Source organism: Nanorana parkeri, unplaced genomic scaffold, assembly GCF_000935625.1.
Source record: "Nanorana parkeri isolate BGI_ZX_2015 unplaced genomic scaffold, ASM93562v1 scaffold1477, whole genome shotgun sequence".
Classification (NCBI taxonomy): domain Eukaryota; kingdom Metazoa; phylum Chordata; class Amphibia; order Anura; family Dicroglossidae; genus Nanorana; species Nanorana parkeri.
The window spans coordinates 115,669-141,607 of NW_017307745.1; the positions used below are offsets into that span (position 1 = coordinate 115,669).

General features: G+C 42.2%; 1 protein-coding gene across 1 annotated transcript in view; it reads left to right on the forward strand.

Annotated features, from left to right (window-relative positions):
- Positions 1-25,939, forward strand: part of LOC108798451 (oxysterol-binding protein 2-like) — a 199,984-nt gene that overhangs the window by 105,053 nt on the left and 68,992 nt on the right. The window contains exon 3 of the mRNA XM_018570208.1: positions 10,244-10,494. Coding sequence (XP_018425710.1) covers positions 10,244-10,494 — 251 coding nt within the window. The remainder of the gene's footprint in view (positions 1-10,243; positions 10,495-25,939) is intronic.

The following is a 25,939-nucleotide window of genomic DNA, read 5'->3' on the forward strand; positions in this document are numbered from 1 at the left end:
CACAACTTGAAAGGAAAAAAAGGGGGGGGGGGGGGGGGGGGGTCTGGCAAGCTGTAACATCACTTGGTAGTATTGGAGCTTAGTCCAATTAGAACAGCTCAGCATTCAGATGGTCACACCCAACTGCCAGCACTTTAAAGTGACACTAAACCCGGGAGTTAAACCTGAAAAATGCATTCAAGTACCCTAACTATTAACAAAAATGTAGCTTATTTGTGCATCTGTCATCTGTAGATCCTCAAATCATCTATGAATTTGTGCTGACGCTGTCCTTCCTTCTGGAGTGTGGCTACTTTTTTCCCCAATGTCCCTGTGTAAAGTAGGCACCGCACCAAGCTCACTCCTGTGATGGACTACAATCTCATTTCAAATTAGCTAACTAAACATGAGATTGTAGTGCATCCCTGGATTGAGCTTGGAAAGATGGGTACCTAACAACACACACAGGGACCATGGGGAGCAAAAGTAGCCCCCCTCCAGAAGGAAGGATAGTGTCAGCACAAATTCAGAGATGATCTACAGTTTAGTGTCACTCTAAGTGACACTTTAATGAAAGGTCCACTTTCAAGGTAAACTTTGGTCACTGTGATGTTAATATGACGTAGTTATAAAACAGAATGAATATAAACACTCAACCATCTTGTTTTGAAATTTAGGAGCATCATTGAAATTAAACCTTGGCTAGAACATTTGGATGGTCTCTTTTATACACAAAGACAGATCTGTTCTTTTGATGAAGGTCATTCCCATCTACCAACAGGAAGTCTGCTGATTACATTCCACTCATAGAGATTCTGTGCCGCTAATCAGATGTGTAATGCCACCGTTCTCTTATTGAATGAACAGCTGTCTCTCATTAGTCAATAACATTTTAACATGATCATATCTAATGTAAAATATGGCCATTTGCTTTATCTTCTCCTGCACACACAGAAGAAAATGTAGTGTTTTGGAGGAAATATTTTCAAACAGAAGATTTATCAATTCATTTTGAAGGATGTATAACAAATGCTTTATATTATCATTCACAGGTCTACATGGAACCATAAAATGCCTGCTAACAGCCAATTACATGGATGCAGCTTGTTACCAATTTCAGACTTCACTTCTTAGTCACTGACCTGGAACAAGTATATGTATAGCAGGGTCCTGGCCACATGACCCAACATTACAAAAAAATACTAGCACAGTAAACTTTCAACATCTAAGGCAAGGGTAGGCAACCTCAACACTCCAACTGTGGTGAAAATAAAATCCAGTGAGGCATTGCAAGACTAACAGCCATGGCATGACTCCCAGAGGCAAGATGGAATTTGTACTTTTACCACAGCTGGAGTGCCGAGGCTGCTCCTCCTGATAAAGACATACATTTGAAGCCACAATGGCCCATAAAGGCATTCCTGCAAAGTGATATTCCTAACATTAAACTATCTGAACTCCCAACATGGGATACATACAGTACTGTATATAACCCCTAAACTGAAAGTAAGAATGCTGTTAGGTAGCACCATTCTTTATTAAAGGTACAGTAACACACCAAAACCAAGGCTCACTTAAGGCACCTGAATACCTCCAGTGTGTTTCTGCGCCAAATCCAACAATGAAAAAAAGTCAACCACCCAGATCAATTTATAACTAGTGAAAGAGAAGGTGCATGGCTCGGGCCATAACCAGAGCAATGCTAAAATTGCCTAGCACACTTTCCAGCTACTTTCCAGAACAATCATGCTAAATGTGTATAATTCTTTTTGGTAGTTATACATTTATTTTAAGCAGCTGCTATTTTTGCTTCATCACATTTGTGGGCCCATGTTTGTTCCAGGTCTGTGACTCTTGAAAGCTAAACTTGGATAAAAAGGATATTAAAAACATAGCAAAAATTGCAGTTATGAATTTATAAACAAATGCTTTATATAGGGAAGCCAAGATTAGAGATGCATCACCAGAGCTTGCACCTTTAAAAACATGTTATAATGGCCGTCATTTTTATCCTGGCAGGTTCCTAATCCTAAGGCATCCTTGTATTTCTTAGTATTCTATATATTCTATACTCAGAACATAAACTATGTGGGAGTAGATGTGGATACGGCATCTCCTTGAGTATTCTAACATTTGACCCAGTGATGGAGACCCTTTGTTAAAGGAGAACTATGGGGTCAGGGCTTTTCCCCATAGTTCTCCTAAGGGTGACAGAAGAACACAAACTTCCGTCACCCAAAGCTCAGTATACCGTGAGATACAGCTCGCGGTATACTGAGACGCCACAACCGGGACGGATCTCGACATTACTGTCTGGATCCACCCAGCTGCGTGAGTGACAGCTGGCTCTGCCTATCTAGAGGCAGAGCTAGCTGTACCCGCCCCCTCCCCCGTCTGTTCCGCCAGTCAGCGCTGGAGGATCGGGGGGAATCCCTGCAGGGAGCCATGAGTGACAGTCACGGCTCTCTGCAGGGATAGATGGAGAAGTGAGCGGCGGTATGTGTTCGCTCACTTCCCGATCTACTGAGCTGTGACAGTTTAATTGTAACACGTCGGCTAGAACTATGAGGCTGAGTGATTTTCACTCGCCTCATAGTTCTCCTCTGTAACCTGTTTTGGCCTTTTTGTAATACAAGAAATACAAGAAGAGTAGCAATCAATGAGCTTATTGAGTGCTTGGATAAACATCGGGCATATTCTTTCATGGCAAGAATGCAGCTCTTTAATGAATGCGAGGGCAGGTCAAACATTTTACTGCCTTCGATGGTTAAGGGTAGCAGTCTCTATGGTGAGGGAGTGGAAGGCTATCTATATGTATTTTACTGACATATTCTTTATTTCTATCCTAGTTAGCATCTGTGGTTGAATCTGTACTGGAGATTAATGGCTTAACAGAATAATATATTGTTTTCCAAGCATCAGCTGATTCAGCATTTCATGGCTTTTTAAAAGTAAACATTTTAAAGCTTCATTAGTGCTGTTCTGCATACACAAATGTTTCAGGTGGAAAAAGTGCTTTGTTTGCTGTTTGGGGAATTCATTTAATTCTGCTATCCTAGAGTCTCCCTGTCATTCTGTTCAGTTTATTGCTTTCTGCCAAAGCTCCGGGCCTTGTGGATAATAGGAACCTTGGCACAGATGCAGTCTTAGTGTGAGCACAACCACACTGAGGGAGTAGGACAAGGCATCTTCCTTCCTAGAACATTTTCTGGAAAGCAAGATCTCAACTGTGAATGGAGACATTGCGATCTCCAGCTAGTGGTTCTGGAAACCCATGAGACTGTCTGAATCTTGAATGATGCCAGAAGCCTTAATGAAAGCATTTAATTTTACTAATTTAACTATTAATATTATTATTAAATCAGATGTAACATAAGATCGAGGAGCTTTGTTAAATATTAATGAGTTCATAGCCTGCAGAGTTTTATGAAACAGATATTTGGGGATGCTTCAAAATCTCTGTTACCAGGGTAGAGGACATCATCAGTATAATGCTATCAATTGCTCACTTGTTGATCTAAGCAAACAGTAGGCCAACCCAAATTTAAACTTAACAAGCTACGTACTGTATGCTTACTGGTGATTTTATCTTGATTGAAGTTACGCTAACACATACTAAAATCTTCATTACTGACCACAGACACAGTATATCTTACCTACATTGCACCTTCACATCATTATGTTTGACAATAAACACTGAGTATGCTTTAAAATATACACAAGAATTGCATTTTATGTAAGAGTCATATTCATACATATATAGTGTAGGTTAGGTTATGCCAGTCAATGTGCAGAAACACATTCCGTGGATTGCTATTAAGAACAACAGGTGGTATTACCAGGCTTGAGTAACCATGCCATGTAGAATTGTCCTGTAAATCTCAAAGATGATGATAGATCACGGAGTACCTGAACCTATGAAATCATAAAAATCATCAAAGGGCACTGTATCATTTTAATTGTGAAATGTTACACAGCAAGTAGTCTTGGAATAGTGATAGTTTGAAATTGTAACTATATCTGCTTCTGGGCCTAGGGAACTTCCGCTTTATCTCTGAGGGACTGGTGACACACAACTCTACTGCATCATATAGTATATTGCGTACTCATTGCTAAGATTGCATTGTATCATATGAGAGTTTGTTTTCTGGTTGGTTCCAACCAGCTGAGAAATACAGAGTAGAAAGAGGGGCTCACACACAAGAACAAGAAAGCAAACCGTTCCGCAGAGTTCTTGGCTTTGGGCTTGAGACGCTATTCTGCTTATTCAATAAGGAGAAAAGCACTAAGTGTAAAGTGCAGTAGTCCACAGCAACCAGTCAGAGTTAAAGGGGATCTATGAGGTGAGTGATTTCCACTCATCCTCATAGTTAGAGCCGATATGTGACAAAGAAGCTGTCACAGGTCGGCTCTAACGATCAGGAAGTGAGCAGAAGCATGCCGCCGATCCGCTCACTTCCCGCTCCTCTCCCTGCCGAGAGCGGTGACTGCCAGTCATCGCTCCCCGCAGGGATTCCCCCTTCCCTCTACGATCCTCCAGCGCTGAGTGGAGGAACAAACGGGGGAGGGGGCGGGCACAGCTGGCTCTGCCTTTAGATAGGCAGAGCCAGCTGTCACTCACGCAGCTGGGTGGATCTTGAGAGTATTGTCCGGCGCACTCAGTATATTGCGGTCAATAGCCCATGATATACTGCGCTTTGGGTCACAGGAGGAGGTTAGTATATGTCCTCCTGTGTCCCTAAAAGAGAACTATGGGGAAAAACACTTACCCCATAGTTCTCTTAACTTTATGAAAGCCACATTAGTACAAGATAGATTTTGATTTGTGGCTATGGGTACTGCTCAGTTGGTATAATGCTGCTTGTATTATTGTATTGAATAACCCTTATAAAAGAAGAAAGTTTCACAGAAGTAGTTGTACTTTTTCTTAGATTGTAAAGTAGTTATGTGGCCATTTAAGGTGGAAATAATTCTAAGGCTAGGTTCACATCTATCTGTGTTTTATCTTTTGGATGTTTTTCTGCATGTGTTTTCATGATGCGTTAATACCTGTTTTTATGCATCATGTGTATTTGGGTTTGCCCAATGAAGATTGATTTCCTGCAGTGACATCATTGTTATGAACTTTTGGAAGGATCTATGTCCTGGATTTCTGAATCTTGCGTTCAGGAATCTGATCACAATGTCTGCATTTTCTGTATAAGCAACTGTCGCTGTCTTTATTTACCATGAGTAGGAGAGGCAACATAAGAGGTGCTGATACTGGATTGCAAACAGAGAGCAGAGAGGGCAGTTTTTAATCTTGTATAATGACTTCAGAGAACATTGCGATAATCCACCTAACCAACCGCTCAGTGTCTGCAACCCTCCTCTGCCGATCCCTGCACTAGCTTCCAATAGCCCAAAAGATAAAATTAAAAATATTAACAACGACTTACAAAGCCATCCACAACTCTGCCCCCGGATATAAACCATAACTACCAATGAAAAAATGGGGCTTTCAAGGTGACTCGTGAATAATGCAAGGAGATACAGCTAGACATAATACTACGTAACTCATTTTCATATAGTAAAATTCATATTTAATAAGGTAATTTCATGATTAGCAAGAATTGTATATAAAACCATATAACACTCATCTAAAAACAGGACCATAATACATATAAACGGCATGTCACCTCTTGGGAACCTGTACAGATTTATATTGTGCATAATAGCAATAATTTATATTCTTAGCATTGATTGCATTACAACAATGTCAATAATTAATTAGATCAGTCAACATATTGTTAAATATTTCCATATTATTACATATTCCATCCAAAAATCTGTACTTTTCCATTCTTCTACGTGTTTCGCCGTAGCTTCGTCAGGAAGTTTTATAGGAGGTGGCCTGTAGTATCTATATGAATGTTATAGTGAGCATTCAAGTAATTAGAAATGACAACTAACCATACATAACAATTACTTACATAGATCAATGAATAATGCAATAAATATATAATACCATATATACCATATATAAGATTTCTGATGACGAGCAGATTCGCATCTAGTGGAGCCAGGAGAAGAAGAGAGGCAGGGTTAGCTCGTGGGCTGTAGGGAAGGGGAAGTTCCTATGCCTGTCCTTTCTCGACATACAAAATTAAACTATAGACCAATACTCTCCTAGGTATACCTTCATATGCATACAGGATTACACATCTAACCCAACAAAACAAAATGAAATAGCTCTCTGAGCCTTGCTAAGTCAGTGAGCATACAAAACAGATCTAAGGTTCGATACAATTAGCCTTAACAATTGATACTTCAGTATCCATAACAGTATCCAAGTAAGTCAATGTATCTTATCTAAATTCAATCTATGTCACTTCCATCCCAGATCATCCATTAGTCCGGACAATCCTTTTCTCTCAATAATAGTCTAAGTATAGAGTCTCTACCATCCTATGGAACTCTCTACCCCAACCTGTCCGCCTATCTCCCGCCTTTAGGCGATCCGGTAAGAGTCATCTCTTCAGGAACGCCTATCCCACCTCAAACTAACCACTCATCATGTCCTCATACAATTCATCCCCACACACATTTTTCAGTGTTCAGCGCTGCGGTACTTTGACTGACATTTATTCAGTCATGCAACACTGTACTGAAATACATTTTATACCATTTTTTGGAGACACATAGAACATTTTTTGGTGGTATTTAGTCACCAATGGAGGTTTTTTATTTTTGAACTATATTAAGGAAAAATTACCCCAAATTTTGAAAACAAAAGTGTTCCCCCTACATTATGTTATGAAACATTTATTACTAACCAATATTTTGTTAAAATATAAAAGACAGGGTCACGTCGGGTAAATAGACACCAAACATGTCGAGCTTTAAAATTGCACGCACCCGCGAAGCTACTAAAACTACTATACCCAAATTTGCCTATAGGTGACAGTTTAAAAGCTTTTACTGCTAATCAGTTTAGTGTTATCAGTGATAGATGGCCCTAGAATTATTAGTCAAACTCTGACGTTCTCAATAATATGTAACATGTGCGGCACAATTGCCGTTTTTGCATGTAGGCCTACCCAATGCATGTTTACGTTTGTGTGTGCATATACGTGGGGGCGGGGGACTTAAAACATTTTTTTTTTCACATTTTTTTTTAATATGTGACTTTATTTTTATTTTTTTTTAGCCTTAATATTATTGCTGTCACATAGAAGGCTAACAATCCCCCTATGTGATAGCACAGGCATACTGACAGGTCCTCTTTATGGAGACATTAGGGGTCTGCAAGACCCCTAATGTCACATGTCACCTGGGGATCCCCAAAGAAGCTGATGTAGCAGAGATATGCTTCATCAGCTTCTTCTCTGGCTACAGCAGCCAGAGAAAAGACAGCTGAATGCGGATGTGATGTAATGCACACAACTTTCGCATTCAGAGATCAGAGGAGAGTTCAGCAAGTGGGAGAGTGCTGATCTCCCTCTGATCCTAACGCAGAGAGCCGCCAAGCTGGTCCCGCAGAGGGGAAAGCGTAGCCCAGGATAGCCGGTAACAGTGGTGAAGGGGGTAAGCGGCGCTGCAAAAGAGGGGTGGGGCGCACACTGCTGGGCTCCATACAAGCGATCGGATGGCTATAGAGCTGCTGGACACTTGATTATATAACAGCCGTTAATGGCTGTTTACACCTGTCAATGGGTTCTGCTCCTGCGGACGCTAGGGGCAGGGCCGGCCTTAGGGGTGTGCGAGCCGTGCGGCCGCACAGGGCGCCATGGCAACAAGGGCGCCGTGCGGCCGTCACAGCTCGTCCTAGCACACACGAGCAGAAAAAAAAAGCCGTATATTTACAGCCCCCCCACAACAGGCGTATGGCAAGCGTATTGCCATTAACTAGGCAGATATTTTACAGAGAGAAAGCAACACTATATTTGGTTTCCTTTTGGGATAAAGCTGATCATTGTAGGCACCCCTGTCAGTGTTAAATAGTTTTTTTTTTCAATTCTCTAACTGCCACTTTTGCCAGACAGCTTTGCTTGTTAAAGGAAGCTGAAAAATAACAGATTTTTGAATTTATAAATGAATTGTAAAAGCACATCATGATCAGTGTGTACAGTGTCCACATGTCTGTAAGAAAGATAAAAGAGAGCTGGAGAGGATTTAAAAACTGGCACGTCTATAAAAAAGGGATATCACTAATATAATAAAACGGTCAGAAATATTAGGCTAGCTTACTTTGCTGTCTCTATTAATATGTATAAGTAGATTCAAGGTTAATGTAATCATTTATTAAAGTAACAAGACAAGAACTGTACAAAGGACAAGGGGACGTGATATGAATGAAGGACAGTTTTACCATCAGCTTTTTAATGGCAAAAGTGTTTCCTCTGCAGGCAGTATAACTGGGATTTACCTTCATAAAAGCATTTTGTCAGAGGCTCCAGGGACAGTTCCAATTGTATAATTTTTTTTTCAAGCCTAACTCGGGACATTTGTGTGTTTATTTATTACAGATATTTATATAGCGCCGACAATTTACGCAGAGCTTTTCATAGTGCACATTCACATCAGTCCCTGCCCTTAAAAGGAGAACTATGGGGTTAAGGCTTTTCCCCATAGTTCTCCTTAGGGTAACGGGAGGACACAAACTAGCGTCCTCCCGTCACCCTAGGCTCAGTATACTGAGACGCCGCAGCTGAAGCGGATCCTGACAATTATGCCGGGATCTGCCCAACTGCGTGACTGACATCCGGCTCTGCCTATCTAGAGGCATAGCCAGCTGTACCCGCCCCCTCCCCGTCCGTTCCGCCAGTCAGCGCTGGCGGATCGGAGCGGGGCGGGGGGAATCCAGCTGAGAGCCGTGACAGGATCGAGAGGTGATCGAACGCCGGTATGTGTTCGCTCACCTCCCGATCTACTGAGCCGACCTGTGACAGTCTCATTGTCACAGGTCAGCTAGAACTATGAGGTGAGTGCTTTTCACTCACCTCATAGTTCTAGCCGACCTGTGACAAAGAAGATGTCACAGTTTGCCGCTATTGATCGGGCTGTGAGCAGAAACATGCTGCAGATCGATTCCCGATCGTCTCCCTGCAGTGAACGGTAACTGCCAGTCAACGCTCCCCGCAGGGATTCCCCCTCCCCTCTCCGATCCTTTAGCCCTAATTGGAGGAACAAACGGGGGAGGGGCGGGCACAGCTGGCTCTGCCTCTAGATGGGCAGAGCCAGCTGTCACTCACGCAGCTGTGTGGATCTCAACAGTATTGTTGAGATCTGTCCTGGCTGCGGCGCTCTCATTATGGCCCACGATATACTGAGCTTTGGGTCACGGGAGGAGGTTAGTATATATCCTCCCATGACCCTAAAGAGAACTATGGGGAAAAACACTTACCCCATAGTTCTCTTTTAAGGAGCTTACAATCTAAGGTCTCTGTCTCACATGCATACATACAGGGCTGATTTAGACATGAATCAAAAAACCTCTTGGCATGTCTTTGGAGTGAGAAAGTACCCAGAGGAAACCCACGCAAGCCCTGGGAGAACCCCTTGCAGATAGTGTCCTGATTTGAACCGGGGACCCCCAGTGCTGCGAGGCAGGAGTGCTAACCATTATGCCACTGTGACTAAAAAAAAATATCAGTGCCCCGCACTCCCCCTTCTCAGCTGATGCGAAAATGATTGTTTTACTACAGGATACTTTAAAACAAATGGAATACTTACCTTACCTTTAAAACAAATGGAATACTTACAGTTCCTCAGTCTTTCCTCCCACCAGTTTTGATTGTGACGAAATACCAGTATCTGACCGTTTTTGATGCCACCCCTATTGCCGGTATCATTACGTACAGTGCAGGACCAGTGGCTGCTGCTAGTCCTGCACTGTACGTAATGGGGTTAGAGTGCGACCCGCTTTCCAGCATTGGGAAGAGGAGAAATGGGCTGCTGCAGGCCCGTGAGTTAAGGTAAGTACTGATATTTATTTTATGTATGCCCAGAATTTTGCTTAAAGTGAAAGAAAACAACACTATCTTACATATAAGTATGTGAAGAAAACTAGTTATAGATGTCACACTGTAATGTTGATGCAACATGCTCTATAATAATAATACATACCTGAAATTGTATGGTGTAATCCAATAATGTGGTGTACACCGGTTGTCATACATACTCTATTTTGCAAGGATTGGCAGTAATTAGTTTACATACTGATTAAAATAAAGGTTAAATATCTAATCATAATCTGAAATGTGAACTGTCTGTGTTTGTGCAGATGACTCTGGGGATGAGGAACCAAGCTCACAGTCTGACAAGAGTGAGTTGCATAGCTCCCTAAAAGCTCTGACCAGTAAGCTGGATGACCTCAGCACATGCAATGACCTCATCGCTAAGCATGGAGCCGCCCTCCAGCGCTCCTTGAGTGAGCTGGAGAACCTTAAACTACCAGCAGAGAGCAGCGAGAAGATCAAATCCGTGAATGAAAGGGCCACTCTCTTCAGGATCACTTCCAATGCAATGATCAATGTGAGTTCTTTACCAGCAATTTGTCAGTTTTACCTAATTACAAATGTCTTACAGTGCTCCGGTAATATAACAGTGGAGTAAGGTATTATTTTACAATCTTCAACAAAATAAGTCACTATAGTTTCCTTTTAAGAATAATAACACGTTGTTGAATGAGGCCGATTATCTCCCAGCAGTTCAGCAATGAAATTGGTTGCATGACTTATACATCCGAATAAAATCCACTGCAAACAAGTTAGTACTTAAAGTGACATAAAAGGCACTCCCCCAACGTTAATTAAAGCACTTACCTTAAATTATGTCTCTTAATCCGATCTTCTTTCCTGATGTTTTCAGCCTCCTCTTCGGCTTGCTGGCACTTCCTGTCCCACGGTGTCTGCATGCGGGTGCACGCGTCCATAGACTTACCTTGCGTCCCTCCTCGTGTCCCAGCCGAAAATGTGAACTGCGTGCGCCCCAAGATCCCTTGCGGCCGCCCGAGAATTTTCACATTTTCGGACAGGAGCGCGCGGGGAAGACACAGGTAAGTTTAAACCACTGTTAAAGCGTTTTTTTTCGGTTTTTTTAAACTTTTTGCATATAGCTACTGCTTGCTAGCAGTAGATATATGATGTTTTAGAAACCCTTTAATTAATCATTTAGCTCCTCTACTTATAGAGATATTTGTATTTTCCTGTGAACATTTGAAAGGTTTTCTTCTCTTTTTATTTTCACTGACCATGCAATGTTTAAATATACTTGGAAATAATAGTTATTCTAATATAATTTTCACTGTTATCCAATAAAGTGCACCATTAGTTTTATATCTGGAATGGGACATTATCTGCCATCTCTAAGAAAAAGTCTGAGGGATCAGTTATTACATTCAGTATTGTCCAAGCCAACATCTTTTACCCCCCCCCTCCTACACTGCTCCCGTGTTGGCACACAATCACCACCAACTATGAACAATATTTAATATGGGCAACAATTGCTCACCCCACCACTGTGTGACTGTTTTGGGGTCTGGTGATTGGTTGCTCTGGCCCAGAGCACTGCATTTTGCACATAACCAAAAGTACCAGGATTGTTTACGGACCAGTATTGGTTTTCAGTCTGGCAGGCAGGGCTGTTCCTACAATGGTGCCTCTGGCACCATTTCACTGGGCCAGGTGGGGGGTTACAGGTACATAGCTCTTTCTGGTCACTGCATCCCAGGTTGCTAATAGCTCCGGATGGCACCCCCCCAGCTCCTGGCCACAAGTGACGTCAGTGAGCTGGGCAGGACCCCAGACAGAGCTGGAGCCAGAGGTATCGTGCACCACCAGCAAATATAAGCTATGATAAAGGTAAATATGGGTATCACACAGTGCCTGTAAATAACATAATTTGTGAATGATGTAGTATTCACAGGCAAAATACAAATATTTCTGGAGGTATTCAGTACTCATAATGTTAGAAATTAAGCTGATGGGAGGGGAAGATATTTTTAAGATTATTGCCAATTGCTTCTGTTAATTGTGTACAAAACAAAGTCCCATACAGTATCAGTCACCCTATTTGTACAGTAATGTTGCACAATGTGTTGCTCTATGGCTTCCTTTGGTTTATTTAGGAACTTGTGTAAAGAAAGGATGTTTGTAACTGAATTATGACAAAATTGTGATCATGTCAGGATGTTTAGTGAAAATGAGCTGAGCCATCAAAACAAAGGGGTAGTTGGGATTTACAAATGAAAAATGATTATGGTTCCTCTAATGCTATCATCCCATATGTACAAAGTAGTTGATCAGCGCTTTGCAGCATAGGTAATGTGTTTGCATTAAAGCATAGGTAAAGCAAAAACATTTTTCATACAGGATAGAGTAGGTAGGGTTCAAACTGCTGTCAGTTTTGTTTCTGCCATCCTTCACTTCCTGTCCTGGTGACGCAACATGAAGTAAGAGGATACCACACATTTCCAATGTGAGATATATCCTCTTTTACAAGGTTGCCTTGGAACAGGTGTCCCCATTGGAAGATGCATCTTCTGTTCCTGTTCTGGTGGCAATTCAATAGTTTGCATTTCACCTCGTTTTTGTTCCCGGTGACATTGGTGATTGGGGAAAATTAGAGAGAGCGAATCTCCCTAACGGCCAAACAGACTACAATAAAAAACCTGAAAGAGGATCTAACTCCTCACTACTCTATTCAAATCTTAAAAACGTCTTTAGTTATGCTTTATAGTGAAGCTATTGAAAACATTTAAAAGGGATAGTTTACAACTAAACTGCAGAAACCTTCCCTGCGACCTGCTAAGTATCTCCCTGCACACACCTTCAGCAGACAGAAGAGATCTTTGGCAGGCTGCAGGGAAGGTGCCCGCGGCTGTATATAACACCTTTGTCAACTAAGTCTCCCTTTTTTCTTCCCCTCCCTCTTGGGCAATCTTTCCACCACTCTGTTTGCTAGACTGCATTTCTATTGGATCCTCTGCAGGCCTATATTTTGCAGAAGAGCAAAAAGAAATGCAGTGAGAAAAAGCCAGCCAACAGAGAAAGATGAAGGTGTGTACTCTGCAGCCAGGGCATGGAAGGACAGATTACTGCTTAAAGTTAAGTAAAGCTGTTTCTGTTGCTGCAAGTCCTGCTTTACAAAGCACCCCTTCTTTTTCCAACCAGAAATAGAAGACGAATTAACTAATTACTGTCATTGAATGGTAACTATTAGCTGCTGGTCAGTAAATATCTATCTCATCCGCTCTGCTAGTCTGGTCCTAGTACTTGTCCCAACCTAGTGACGCTGCGTCTGTGTTGCAGTGGCTGTCAGTCAGCTGTTTCACACTGCATTTTCTCTACATGTTGGCTCCAAAGCTGCTTCCTATGCTGAGCATCCAACTTCTCAATGCAGGAAATCACTATTTGTTGTGGCACAGTTTTATGGAATCAAAGATGCCAGCACCCAGGGAGGAAGGAATGGAAAGTGTTCTAGCTTTTGTTGTCAAACAAATGGTTGCATACGAGTCCTTCTTTAATCTATGGTATTATTACATTTGTTGAATGTCTGGTTCCTTTTAAGGAGCCATCTGACTAAAGCAGCCGGTTTTAGTTTACTTTAGCCAGAAGAAAAAAATTACGGTAGATGAAATCCGATTGGATGTTGCACTTTTGTTGCACTACTTAAATGAGAACTATGGAGTGAGTGAATCATCCCCCATCACTCCTGCATTGTAGTGTGAACAGTTGTTTTCAATGTGTCCTAGTGGTGACCTGCGTTGATCCGGTGCAGTAAAATGCAGGTCACTGATTTTATGTGTGAACGGGTCCTAAACCTTATTTGCCACATACAGTGGATGCCCAAATAAGCAGTGCATTCAGGTCTGCATGTAAATTAGAGACATTCTAAGAACTTTATTCCACTACAACTTTATTCCACACTAACAACCGCAGACCATTCAGAGTATGAATCATTGATCACTGCTGTCTGAATACAGTCTTTATTCCAGTTTTTTATCCAATTACAGACTGGATATGCTAAGCCTTTCTTGACAAATTTAATTTTTAATTTTGCTTAACTCTCTTTTTATGTGCAAAAAAATCTTATCGGGATTATCTTCCAAAGATGTTACAAAAAAACTTGGATTTAAAATCTCTGTTGCTAATCTTATTCTATCAGTTAATTAAACGTTTTTTACAACACTCTTTACAGTATGAATTGCAGCATTCAGGCATATAAAAATGTATCACCAGATTGATAATCTTTATGCAAAGGCCAACTATAAACTTTTTAAAGGAAGCTTGTCATGTGAGGAACATTGAAGTTGCTTATTCTAGTTCTCTGGTTATGCTAAGCCTCTTGCTTCAATCAGTCACTGACCCAAAGCAAGTATGCAGATAACACATTCTGACATTCCTGATCTGCATAAGTCTTTAGGTTCATTTTTTCAGAAGGCATGAAGGCAGTCTATCAAAATAAAAGCCAGGGTCTGAACGTGCAAATTGTGGCCGTCAGTGACTAGTCAATGTAATACATACACAGTATACTGCTAGCAAGCATTAGATATATGCAAAAACATTTTTAAAAATGTAAAAGTTACCATTTAAGTAAAAACTTACCTGTGTCTGCACTGCTCACTCTCGGCTGTAGAATCCGCTAGAGCGGCAGGAGGATGTGTGCGGGAGCATGCGCAGTCCATATCACCGGAGGGGAGAGGAGGAGAGCAACAGTGAAAGTCAATGCATGCAGCCAGGAGCGTGCACGTCGTACAGAGTCCATGGGACAGGAGGAAACAGCACTGGCGGGACTGCTGAAAACTACTGGAAGGAAGATGCTTTGCTGTGTGTGTTCAGGTGCGTCCCGAGGCTGGGTGACACCCGGAGTGGTTACCGCGTGCCCCCCCCGCCGAGTCGTAATCGTGCACGTGCAGCGATCTTCTGATACCTGACAGCGTCCATCTTGCTGATGGACACCGGCAGAGAGAGGAGGGGACGGGATAAGGTATGCCACCGGTACATGACCAAGCGCCCAACTTTTCAGAGGGGGGGGGGGGGGGGGACAAGGGGGGGGGGGGTGACACCAAAATGGCTGTCAGTCATTTTGGTGTCACCCCTCCAATGGTGTCATCCGGGAGCGGGCCGCACCCCCCTTGTGTCACCACTGTGTGTGTTCAAGCCATTTTTTTTTCTGAAACCAGTGTACCTATGATACAATTGTTCACCCCTTTTCAGCTGTCAGATGATACTGTTATAAATGAACTCTGCTGTTCATATGTAACGAGACGTGATGATTTGTGTCCGCCTGTTGACTTAGCAGATCATATTGTTTCCAGGGACATCTATTTATTGGAAACCGAATTCTCTCTATATTTTTCCTATATTACAGAGAATGTAATTTCTGGTGAATAAAGTAAGGTGGATGTTCCCGGGTTTACCCCACACATTATATACAAGGCCCTCAAATCTCATTATTCACACTGAACATTCAATCAAACACAGCCTGACTATGCCCATCTCACTGTTCTGGGATATATTCAGGCTTGTCATTTCCCATAGAGGGGAATAATCTCCATAGCCAGGTTTGTGTGCGTTGCAGTGTCAAAGCCCATTCCTGGGGGTATAAGAGCTCCGAGTGTAACAAACAGTGCTCCACCTAGTGGCTCAATAAGGATACAGAAAAAGAATGTGGCAGTTTCCCGGCTTGTAATGTTGTTTATTTATTTTTGGTAGAGAGTTGCACTTTTTTATTCTTTTTGCTGCAGGCAGTGGAAAGTCTACATGAACCTCTGGGGAGTAGCTGTGACATAAATTAAAGGAGAAATCGAAATAATTGATGGCTATTATCTATTATGCAATCCTATCCAGTCTCCCAGCCAACTCTGCTGAATACTAATTCATGGAAACAGAATTGCGCCATTAAAATGGAGAGTGGCAAGACGTCAGCCAGGGATACTTTCTGCCTGCTTTGCTGACTTGGGAAGCAACATACATCTCCTTTAAGCTACTTATGTGCAGAATAGGCAATCGGCTGTTTTCCTGTGTTTATTATAATATTGCAGTTCCTGAAAGATGGTATATATGCTTTCCTTAAAAGGCCATTCATGTTGTATTGTGTTGCTGAACCCTATATACAGTGTTTTATAGTAATCAGTAGCCTTGTCATATTGTGCTGTAGGCTTTAGAATTATTATTATTATACAGGATTGATATAGCGCCAACAGTTTCTGCAGTGCTTTACAAACATATGGGGAGACATTACAATACAATACCATACAAAAAGATTAGAAGGACCCTGCTCCCGAGAGCTTACAATCTATAGAATGCAAAAAAACCTATGTTAGCACCTATGTCAGACTTTTATTGCCATCTGTGTCCCTTTTGAGAAGATTTCTCCTCACTTTCTGTCTGGGTTCTAGGGAAGGGTTAGAACTTGACAATGTTTTCATGACTGTCAACTACTTCCTGTCCCAGTGACCACTACTCTTACCAAAATTTCCCCAATAGGGTTACAGACAGAATTAAAACTTGACAGAAATGTTGACTCTTCCTCACTCTATACAAAGCTTAAACCGTTTGGTTGGAGTTAGGCTTCAAGGTGAAAGCAGTGGCCAATAATTGATGCCTTTGTTTTCAGCTGACATATTGGAACATTTAACAGAAATGGACTCTCCTGTAGGTGGAATATAAATCGTTTGAGGGTCACACTTTGGCAGCTCTGCCGCCAGATAAATAATTGCTTCTCCAAATGGCTGTCAGTCATTTTGGTGTCACCCCTCCAATGGTGTCATCCGGGAGCGGGCCGCACCCCCCTTGTGTCACCACTGTGTGTGTTCAAGCCATTTTTTTTTCTGAAACCAGTGTACCTATGATACAATTGTTCACCCCTTTTCAGCTGTCAGATGATACTGTTATAAATGAACTCTGCTGTTCATATGTAACGAGACGTGATGATTTGTGTCCGCCTGTTGACTTAGCAGATCATATTGTTTCCAGGGACATCTATTTATTGGAAACCGAATAAGCGGGCCGCACCCCCCTTGTGTCACCACTGTGTGTGTTCAAGCCATTTTTTTTTCTGAAACCAGTGTACCTATGATACAATTGTTCACCCCTTTTCAGCTGTCAGATGATACTGTTATAAATGAACTCTGCTGTTCATATGTAACGAGACGTGATGATTTGTGTCCGCCTGTTGACTTAGCAGATCATATTGTTTCCAGGGACATCTATTTATTGGAAACCGAATTCTCTCTATATTTTTCCTATATTACAGAGAATGTAATTTCTGGTGAATAAAGTAAGGTGGATGTTCCCGGGTTTACCCCACACATTATATACAAGGCCCTCAAATCTCATTATTCACACTGAACATTCAATCAAACACAGCCTGACTATGCCCATCTCACTGTTCTGGGATATATTCAGGCTTGTCATTTCCCATAGAGGGGAATAATCTCCATAGCCAGGTTTGTGTGCGTTGCAGTGTCAAAGCCCATTCCTGGGGGTATAAGAGCTCCGAGTGTAACAAACAGTGCTCCACCTAGTGGCTCAATAAGGATACAGAAAAAGAATGTGGCAGTTTCCAGGCTTGTAATGTTGTTTATTTATTTTTGGTAGAGAGTTGCACTTTTTTATTCTTTTTGCTGCAGGCAGTGGAAAGTCTACATGAACCTCTGGGGAGTAGCTGTGACATAAATTAAAGGAGAAATCGAAATAATTGATGGCTATTATCTATTATGCAATCCTATCCAGTCTCCCAGCCAACTCTGCTGAATACTAATTCATGGAAACAGAATTGCGCCATTAAAATGGAGAGTGGCAAGACGTCAGCCAGGGATACTTTCTGCCTGCTTTGCTGACTTGGGAAGCAACATACATCTCCTTTAAGCTACTTATGTGCAGAATAGGCAATCGGCTGTTTTCCTGTGTTTATTATAATATTGCAGTTCCTGAAAGATGGTATATATGCTTTCCTTAAAAGGCCATTCATGTTGTATTGTGTTGCTGAACCCTATATACAGTGTTTTATAGTAATCAGTAGCCTTGTCATATTGTGCTGTAGGCTTTAGAATTATTATTATTATACAGGATTGATATAGCGCCAACAGTTTCTGCAGTGCTTTACAAACATATGGGGAGACATTACAATACAATACCATACAAAAAGATTAGAAGGACCCTGCTCCCGAGAGCTTACAATCTATAGAATGCAAAAAAACCTATGTTAGCACCTATGTCAGACTTTTATTGCCATCTGTGTCCCTTTTGAGAAGATTTCTCCTCACTTTCTGTCTGGGTTCTAGGGAAGGGTTAGAACTTGACAATGTTTTCATGACTGTCAACTACTTCCTGTCCCAGTGACCACTACTCTTACCAAAATTTCCCCAATAGGGTTACAGACAGAATTAAAACTTGACAGAAATGTTGACTCTTCCTCACTCTATACAAAGCTTAAACCGTTTGGTTGGAGTTAGGCTTCAAGGTGAAAGCAGTGGCCAATAATTGATGCCTTTGTTTTCAGCTGACATATTGGAACATTTAACAGAAATGGACTCTCCTGTAGGTGGAATATAAATCGTTTGAGGGTCACACTTTGGCAGCTCTGCCGCCAGATAAATAATTGCTTCTCCTATCTCTTTAGGCTATAATGAGAAATGTTTAATTATGGCAGCTTCTTCTATCTAATACCTCACAATAGTAGAGCTGCAGCTAACGATTATTTTCAAAATCGATTAGTTAGCCGATTATTAAGTTCGATTAATCGGATAAAAAACATAAAATAAAATACATTTTAAAAAATGGCTAGTACTAGTTTGTATTGAGACTGTAGTCCATGACAGGAGCAAGCTTGGAGCGGTGGAAGTAAAAAAGGAAGAAAAAAGTGTGGTGTGCAATATAGTGAAATGGAAAGTGTAAAATTATACAGCAATGAATGCAGAATGGCACCGGCTATAGAGGAAACCCAGAAACTACAAAACCCAGCAATAGTACATTATACAGCACAATGCAGAATACCACCAGCTATAGAGCAGTACAACAAATCCCAGCAATACATTATACATACAGTGTATAATGTATTGCTGGGATTTGTATTCCTCTATAGCTGATGGTACATTGTGCTGTATATTATACAGAGGAATACAAATCCCAGCAATACATTATACATACAGTGTATAATGTATTGCTGGGATTTGTATTCCTCTATAGCTGATGGTACATTGTGCTGTATATTATACAGAGGAATACAAATCCCAGCAATACATTATACATACAGTGTATAATGTATTGCTGGGATTTGTATTCCTCTATAGCTGATGGTACATTGTGCTGTATATTATACAGAGGAATACAAATCCCAGCAATACATTATAGAGCACCATGTGTGGGAAAGTGCAGGCTTACCAGAGCAGTCTTCCAGCAACTTGCTTCTGAGATCGGGTCTGTGTATCGGCGTCTGTCATCCCCCCACACCTGCTCCTCTTTACTTCTTCTCCCCGCGCCCCTGTGCAGATCGTGGATGTGAGCGTGAGGTGGGGAGGTGGTGTGGATGCGGGCGGGCCTGGCAGTGGCGAGCGTGAGGCGGGGAGGCGTGCAGCATGTGTGGAGCCGTGAACAGGGCCAACTAATCAGAAGCCGATTAATCGATGATTGAAAACGTTCACAATGTTTTCAATCATTGATTATAATCGATTAGTTGTTGCAGCCCTACACAATAGTGATGATGGTACTTTAGTGAAGTTTGTGAATTAGAGTCACAGCTATGGGGCCAAGAGCAGTTAACGGCCTCTGTTGTTCAGTAGTTGTCATCTTCGGTGTTTTCTCAGCATATTATATACTGTATATCCAGCTACCACACCCAAGAGACGTGTAGTTCTTGCTTCATAATCCCTCTGGTAACATCTCAGGGGATATACATATCTCCATGTTTCCCACTTATTGGCTGTAATCAAAATACATGACAAAGCTTCTCTATCTTTTTAGAATACATGGCAGATGTTTTTTAAATAATAGCTGATGGGCACTTTGTTACCTCTTGTGCCAGTCAGTGAGAATCAATATGTTGCTTGCTGGCAAACTGACGTAAGTGATGCAGTTTGTCACCAGTGTGTGAGCATTGGGTGAGACTTACAGCTGCTACTACCAGGATGACATGACTGTGACATTCCACAACTAATTGGACACACTTGGTTTCTTGCACCTGATGCCTCCAATTCTGCTAGTTGCACAGGGACATCTAAACTTGAGGGTGAGACCTCATGTGTTTCACTCTACTTCTCAGTGATTATATTTTTATTACATTACAAAGTGCAAAGTGCAGTGACCAATGCCAGCCAATCAGAATTCACCCAACCTGAGTCAGACCCACTAATATGAATTCTGATTGGCTGTATCTTGCACTGGTGCTGTTTTATTAAATGAGGATGATAAAAGATAAATATATATGTTGTTTTACTAACATACGTTTATGTCATATTCTCATTTATAAAAGGGAAGTGTTATCCCCCTATTCACCACCTGTGGAACATTGCTACAAAAACTCCACGGTGTATCTCTATTTTACATTTGTTTATAAAATGCAGAGCACAGTGTGAAGCTTGCATGTCCTGCACATTGTTTTCTTTATAACATTACAGAGAATACTCACGGATAGGAGCAGTGTTGCCATTTGATCTTAAACAGGTGTCCTCCTCCCTTTACTTTTTTACGAATGGCATAACATAAAAGGGCAAATTCTACTGGTCAAACTGGGACAACCATCTTTTGAACAAGAGTGGGGACTGTCAACACGATCCTCATTGCTATGCCTGATGAAGGGACCCTGTGTGGCCCCGAAAGCGCTTGTGTAACTGACATGAGTTTGCAATAAAATCTACGAACTTTGATCCTATAAGGATTTGGTGTGCTGGTGACGTTTCTGCAATTATCTGTATTTGGCGGCGCCATCCGTAGTCATTCCGAGCACCCCTCCCCGATCACTGGGTCCAGGGCCGGCCTTAGGCCTTTAGGCGCCCTGTGCGAGAAAGCTTTACAGCGCCCCTCAGTGGCCACACCCTTTAGTGGCCACGCCCCCGTAACCACACCCATTTCCCCCAATATATGCACCATTTAAAGACATTCTAAACCAAAAGGAAAATGTTTGTGTTAGTAAAAGATCGATTTGTGGAATGTTCAATTAAATTATCTGTAACTGGAGCTTAGTGATTTTATAGACAGAGTAAAGTGCTGAGGAAATAAGGAACCCTGCAGGCAATTTGAATCAGCTTCCGTCTATTTATAAAGCCGCAGCGTTACTGTGGTCATACCGCTGTGCTTTACAAATATGCTGTACGCTTTGCTGCTTCTGAACTCTGAAACAAGGAAAGCCCCATTCAAAAAAGGAAAGCCTGTTACACGAACTGCAATGTGTCCAAAAAGTCATCTGACCAGCCTCTCCCCCAGTCACAGAGAGTATTGGAGGGGGAAAGATGCTCCAGGGACCGGTCTAAGAACAAGACGGCTTGGAGGATCAGGTGAGTAACTTTTTTTTTACCCTAGGCAAAAACAAGCACTTAACCCTTGCAGTGCGGGGCTAGCCCCATTGCAAGGATTAAGAAAAATTATGCCGGGAGTTCTCCTTTGAAGTGCAACTGAAACCTTGTTTCATTAGTTTTGGATAGAGTGGAGGGGAATTGGAACCCCTATAAGATTTTTATGTCTGTCTGTGTCCCTGTTAGGGAGATTCACCCCTTTATTTGTCCCGGTGACTGTCACTGAAAGTGAAAGTAAGAGAAAAACACACATTTTGTGTTATCATGAGAACAGCAATAGATGGGAAACACTAGTTCTGGGGTCCCTGGTGACCACCAAGGATTTTGTTTCTCTTTGGAGGAATTTCTGTTCACTTCCTGTTATTGCCATCAGACAAGAAGTGAAGGGAAATCTCCCCAGTGGGGCACTGATGGCAAACAAAAAGCTGACAGAGATATATCCCTCCCATACTCTATTTAAAACTAAAACATTTTTTTTTGTTTGGCTTCAGTGATTAGCTGCCGCAGAAGAAGCATTAAAGTGATATTAAATTCAAAAGGTTTTTTTTCTAGCTATTTCAAATGCTGATGAAATCACTTACAATGGATGCTGCTCCATGATGTCTAAAAGTTGTAAACATAAAAGTTTTAAAAGCTGGTCCTCTGAGCACTGGTCCTGACTTCCTGTTTTAGAGTGACTCCTTTCTCAAGCAGAGTGCTATGGAGTCACGTTTGTGTGTGCTAGTAAGCTGTGTGTGTCTACACAGACACAGCAAATCAAGCTACTCCCCTGGCCCCCTCTCCTCCCTCCTCCAAGCTAGTAGATGAACAGTTGCTGGAGTCTGCTCTGTCCTTTGTGATCTTGTACTGGACAGAAAGTTCAGGGAAGCTGAGCTTAGAGACTTGGAAGCAGCTGTTCAGAAACATGATGATTGTAAGTGTTTGGGCAAAAATGTAGAATGATGCTTTGCTGGGCAATGTATATTTGTTTGATCTGGATTCATTATTGAAAAATGTTTGAGAGCTTAATACTACTTTAAGTGATTTAGTAGACATGTCAAATGAAAGCACAGGGAATTAAGCTTTCTTGGAATAATAGATCTTTGTGGGAAATTAATGTCCCAAGCATTCCCATTGACTTTTATTATAAAGAAAAAAAAGCAGCTGAAACACATTTCCGCACATTGAGGGCACGTAGAATTCAAAATGAATGATCTGTAACACACCTCAGTGTATAAAAAAAGTTGTTCCTGCTGCAATTTTTGACATTGTTCTTGGGATCTCCTGTTTAGATGGTGCACAATCGTGTCCTGCAATAACGCTTGCATGTGAATGGGCCCTAAATTTATAAGACCGGACTTGAAGTGATTGTGCTGAATTACCAGATTGCATGGGGGAACATAGAAGCAGTCACATGATGGCTGCATCCATAATTTTATATGACTTCATATTGCATATCACCAAGAAGATAACAGACCTGTGTATGCCATGTGAAGGAGGTTGTTAGGAGTGTAGTCATTTAGGCACAGGCTGGGGGGGAAGTAGAAGAGATCAGCATCTGTGTCATGTACTTGGTGGAGGCTGAGTGATGTGAGGGCTTCCCTTACACCTCATCTCCTCAAGGAGCGATGTCGGGGTATAAGCGGAGGTCAGGCACAGGTGGCCAGCAGTGGTAGAAAGGCGGCAAACAGAGAGCAATGTCAGGGTACAAGCCAGGGTCAGTAGCCGGGAATCAGAATATGGTGGAGTCAGGCAACCCAGGTCAAAGCACAAGTAACACGCAGGTCAGCTCACAGGCGGCAGGAGCTGACGACCAATCAGCAACTCACTCTCCTTAGTGGGGCTCATATTTAAATAGGCCAGTGCACACTTAGTCTCATTCATGTGCACGTGCATTAGCCAATGTAAGTCAATGATAAGTAAAGACCAAGTTCTGGGAGAGCACAGACAATACCGTTGACTAGTCCTTTGCTAACCTTTTTTTCGGCAAAGCTTCCACGGTTCAGCTCCTGTTTAAAATTGATATGATGACAGAGTAGGGACATCACATCAGGGTACATAGTGTTGGAAACCTGCAGTAAGCTAATAGGCACTTGCAAAGTTTTAGCCTTTTGTTAAAGGAGAACTATGGGGTTAGGGCTTTTCCCCATAGTTCTCCTTAGGGTAATGGGAGGACACAAACTAGCGTCCTCCCGTCACCCTAGGCGCAGTATACCGCGAGCTGTAGCTTGCGGTATACTGAGACGCCGCAGCTGAAGCGGATCCCGACAATTGTGCCGGGATCCGCCCAGCTGCGTGACTGACAGCTGGCTCTGCCTATCTAGAGGCAGAGCCAGCTGTGCCCGCCCCTTCCCCCGTCCGTTCCGCCAGTCAGCGCTGGCGGATCGGAGCGGGGAGGGGTGAATCCAGCCCTTCCCCTGTCATGGCAGAGAGCCGTGACAGGATCAAGAGGTGAGCGAATGCCGGTATATGTTCGCTCACCTCCCGATCTACTGAGCCGACCTGTGACAGTCTGATTGTCACAGGTCGGCTAGAACTATGAGGTGAGTGAAAAGCACTTACCTCATAGTTCTCTGGTCTCTCGGGTATCTCTGGTCAAAAACTAAAAATAAATATTACTATATTGAACGTCAATAAGTTTTATCCTATTCCTAAAAACCACTTCAATCTAGAAGTTTGTAAAGGTACTTATTGAAAATGCCCATAGGATAGACTTTCTTATTTCATTGACACAATTACCCCTGTGAATATGCACTTCCTTTCATCACAACTCCCACAGAGCTGGCCTTCTGAGCTACAACTCGACGTCTGAACAGTGTAACATTATCATTGTTTGCTGTAAGCATTGTATTATGGGCTATGTACTCTTGAGAAATCAAGATTGCATCACATCGTGTAGCAGGGAAATAAACACAAAGCACACTGGGAAATCCAGGACGCTGTTGAAAGTGATGGGCAGACGGAAGGCAGCACTTACTACATAAAAGGGATTTTTCTCAAGTAGACTTTGGTTGCATTATGAAAAAACAACTCTAGTATGTATTCCCATTATAATGCTGATGATATAACAGGATAGAATATTCCGGGACTTTACAACTCCTTTAAGACCTCATTGACACTTTGCAAAGGATTACAGAATGAGGCTGATTGAGGACACATTGTGCATTGTACCAGTGTGTCCTAACGTTTGCATAAAATCTTTCTGTACATCTGGTAAGATCAGTGGCCATTGGGCTGAATGATGTATTAAATATTAACAGCTGCAGCAGAAACAATCCCTCTTAATATACCATATATCCCATTTAAAATCACTGTCGCCTCCATAAGATAATTGTCTTTAGCTTATTATATAGCTGTTATGATGTTTGGCGCAGCCCTTGGTAATGTCTTGGTGGCTCCTCAAAACATGACATCTTTACAGAATGCTTCCGTTTTGTCATTCTTATTTTGTTCATTCAGATATGAATGTTTTCAGGCAAGAAAATGTGAGTCCCACATGGAGCTCGTGTTTACTAATGGCATCACTTATTAATGTCTATATCGCTGGGAGGAAGTTGTTCTATTTCCGTGTTCAAATATAGATTCACATTTCTTTCTGCCATGAAAGCCAAATGATAGCTGTAATGTGCTACTCTCCACAGGGAAAAGGTATTTATAGTACAACACAAGGCTCTTTTATGCTTTCCATTGTACAGACCAGCTCTGTTTTGTACTGCACTGATATGATAATGTTATCTTCGGTTTTCATTGTATAAGATTTTGATTGTTAATAATTGTATTGCAGGTTATAGATATTTCTTGCACATGGGTCAATGTAATTGGCATATTCTTGTGAAATGCAGCTCTCTGTCCATGTTAGCACAGTGTCACGCTACCGTGCACAGGTGTCCCCGCACAGGCCCGGATTTCTCACAAGGCCACCGACGCACGGCAGGACGTAGAGGGCGGCAGCGGTGTCCTTGTGGGGAAGTTGCGGGAGCCGGGCGGTAAGTTGCCCTCTCTACATTTAGTCCTGCTTTGTACAAGCAGGACTAAATGTAGAGTGAGGCAGCCGATTGTTCGTTTACATGTCATCTCGGCGATGTCGCCGAGATGACATGTAAAAAGTCTGCAGCCGACTGGTCCGTCCTCCCCTCCCCCCTGCACTTAGCTCTCTCCTCGCTGGTTCCGTCCTCCGGGCTCCGCCGCCGAGACCGTCTCCTCACTGCAGTGAGCAGAGCGGCAGGGTTAAAACGTATTGCGGAACCTGGCCTTGGGGCGGCAGGGAGAGTAAATCCGGCCCTGTGACCCGCATGCAGGTACCTACACGGGAAGACCAAACACGTATGACCACACTGGACAAGGCAAACGTGTTATATCCAGTTTATTGTAAACAGCACAATTAAATAAAACACCCAAAAGCAAACATGAATAATTAACGTGACACCAACTAAATATAACCACCAACACCTACAACATATAACAGGAGCAAATCGCTTAATACAG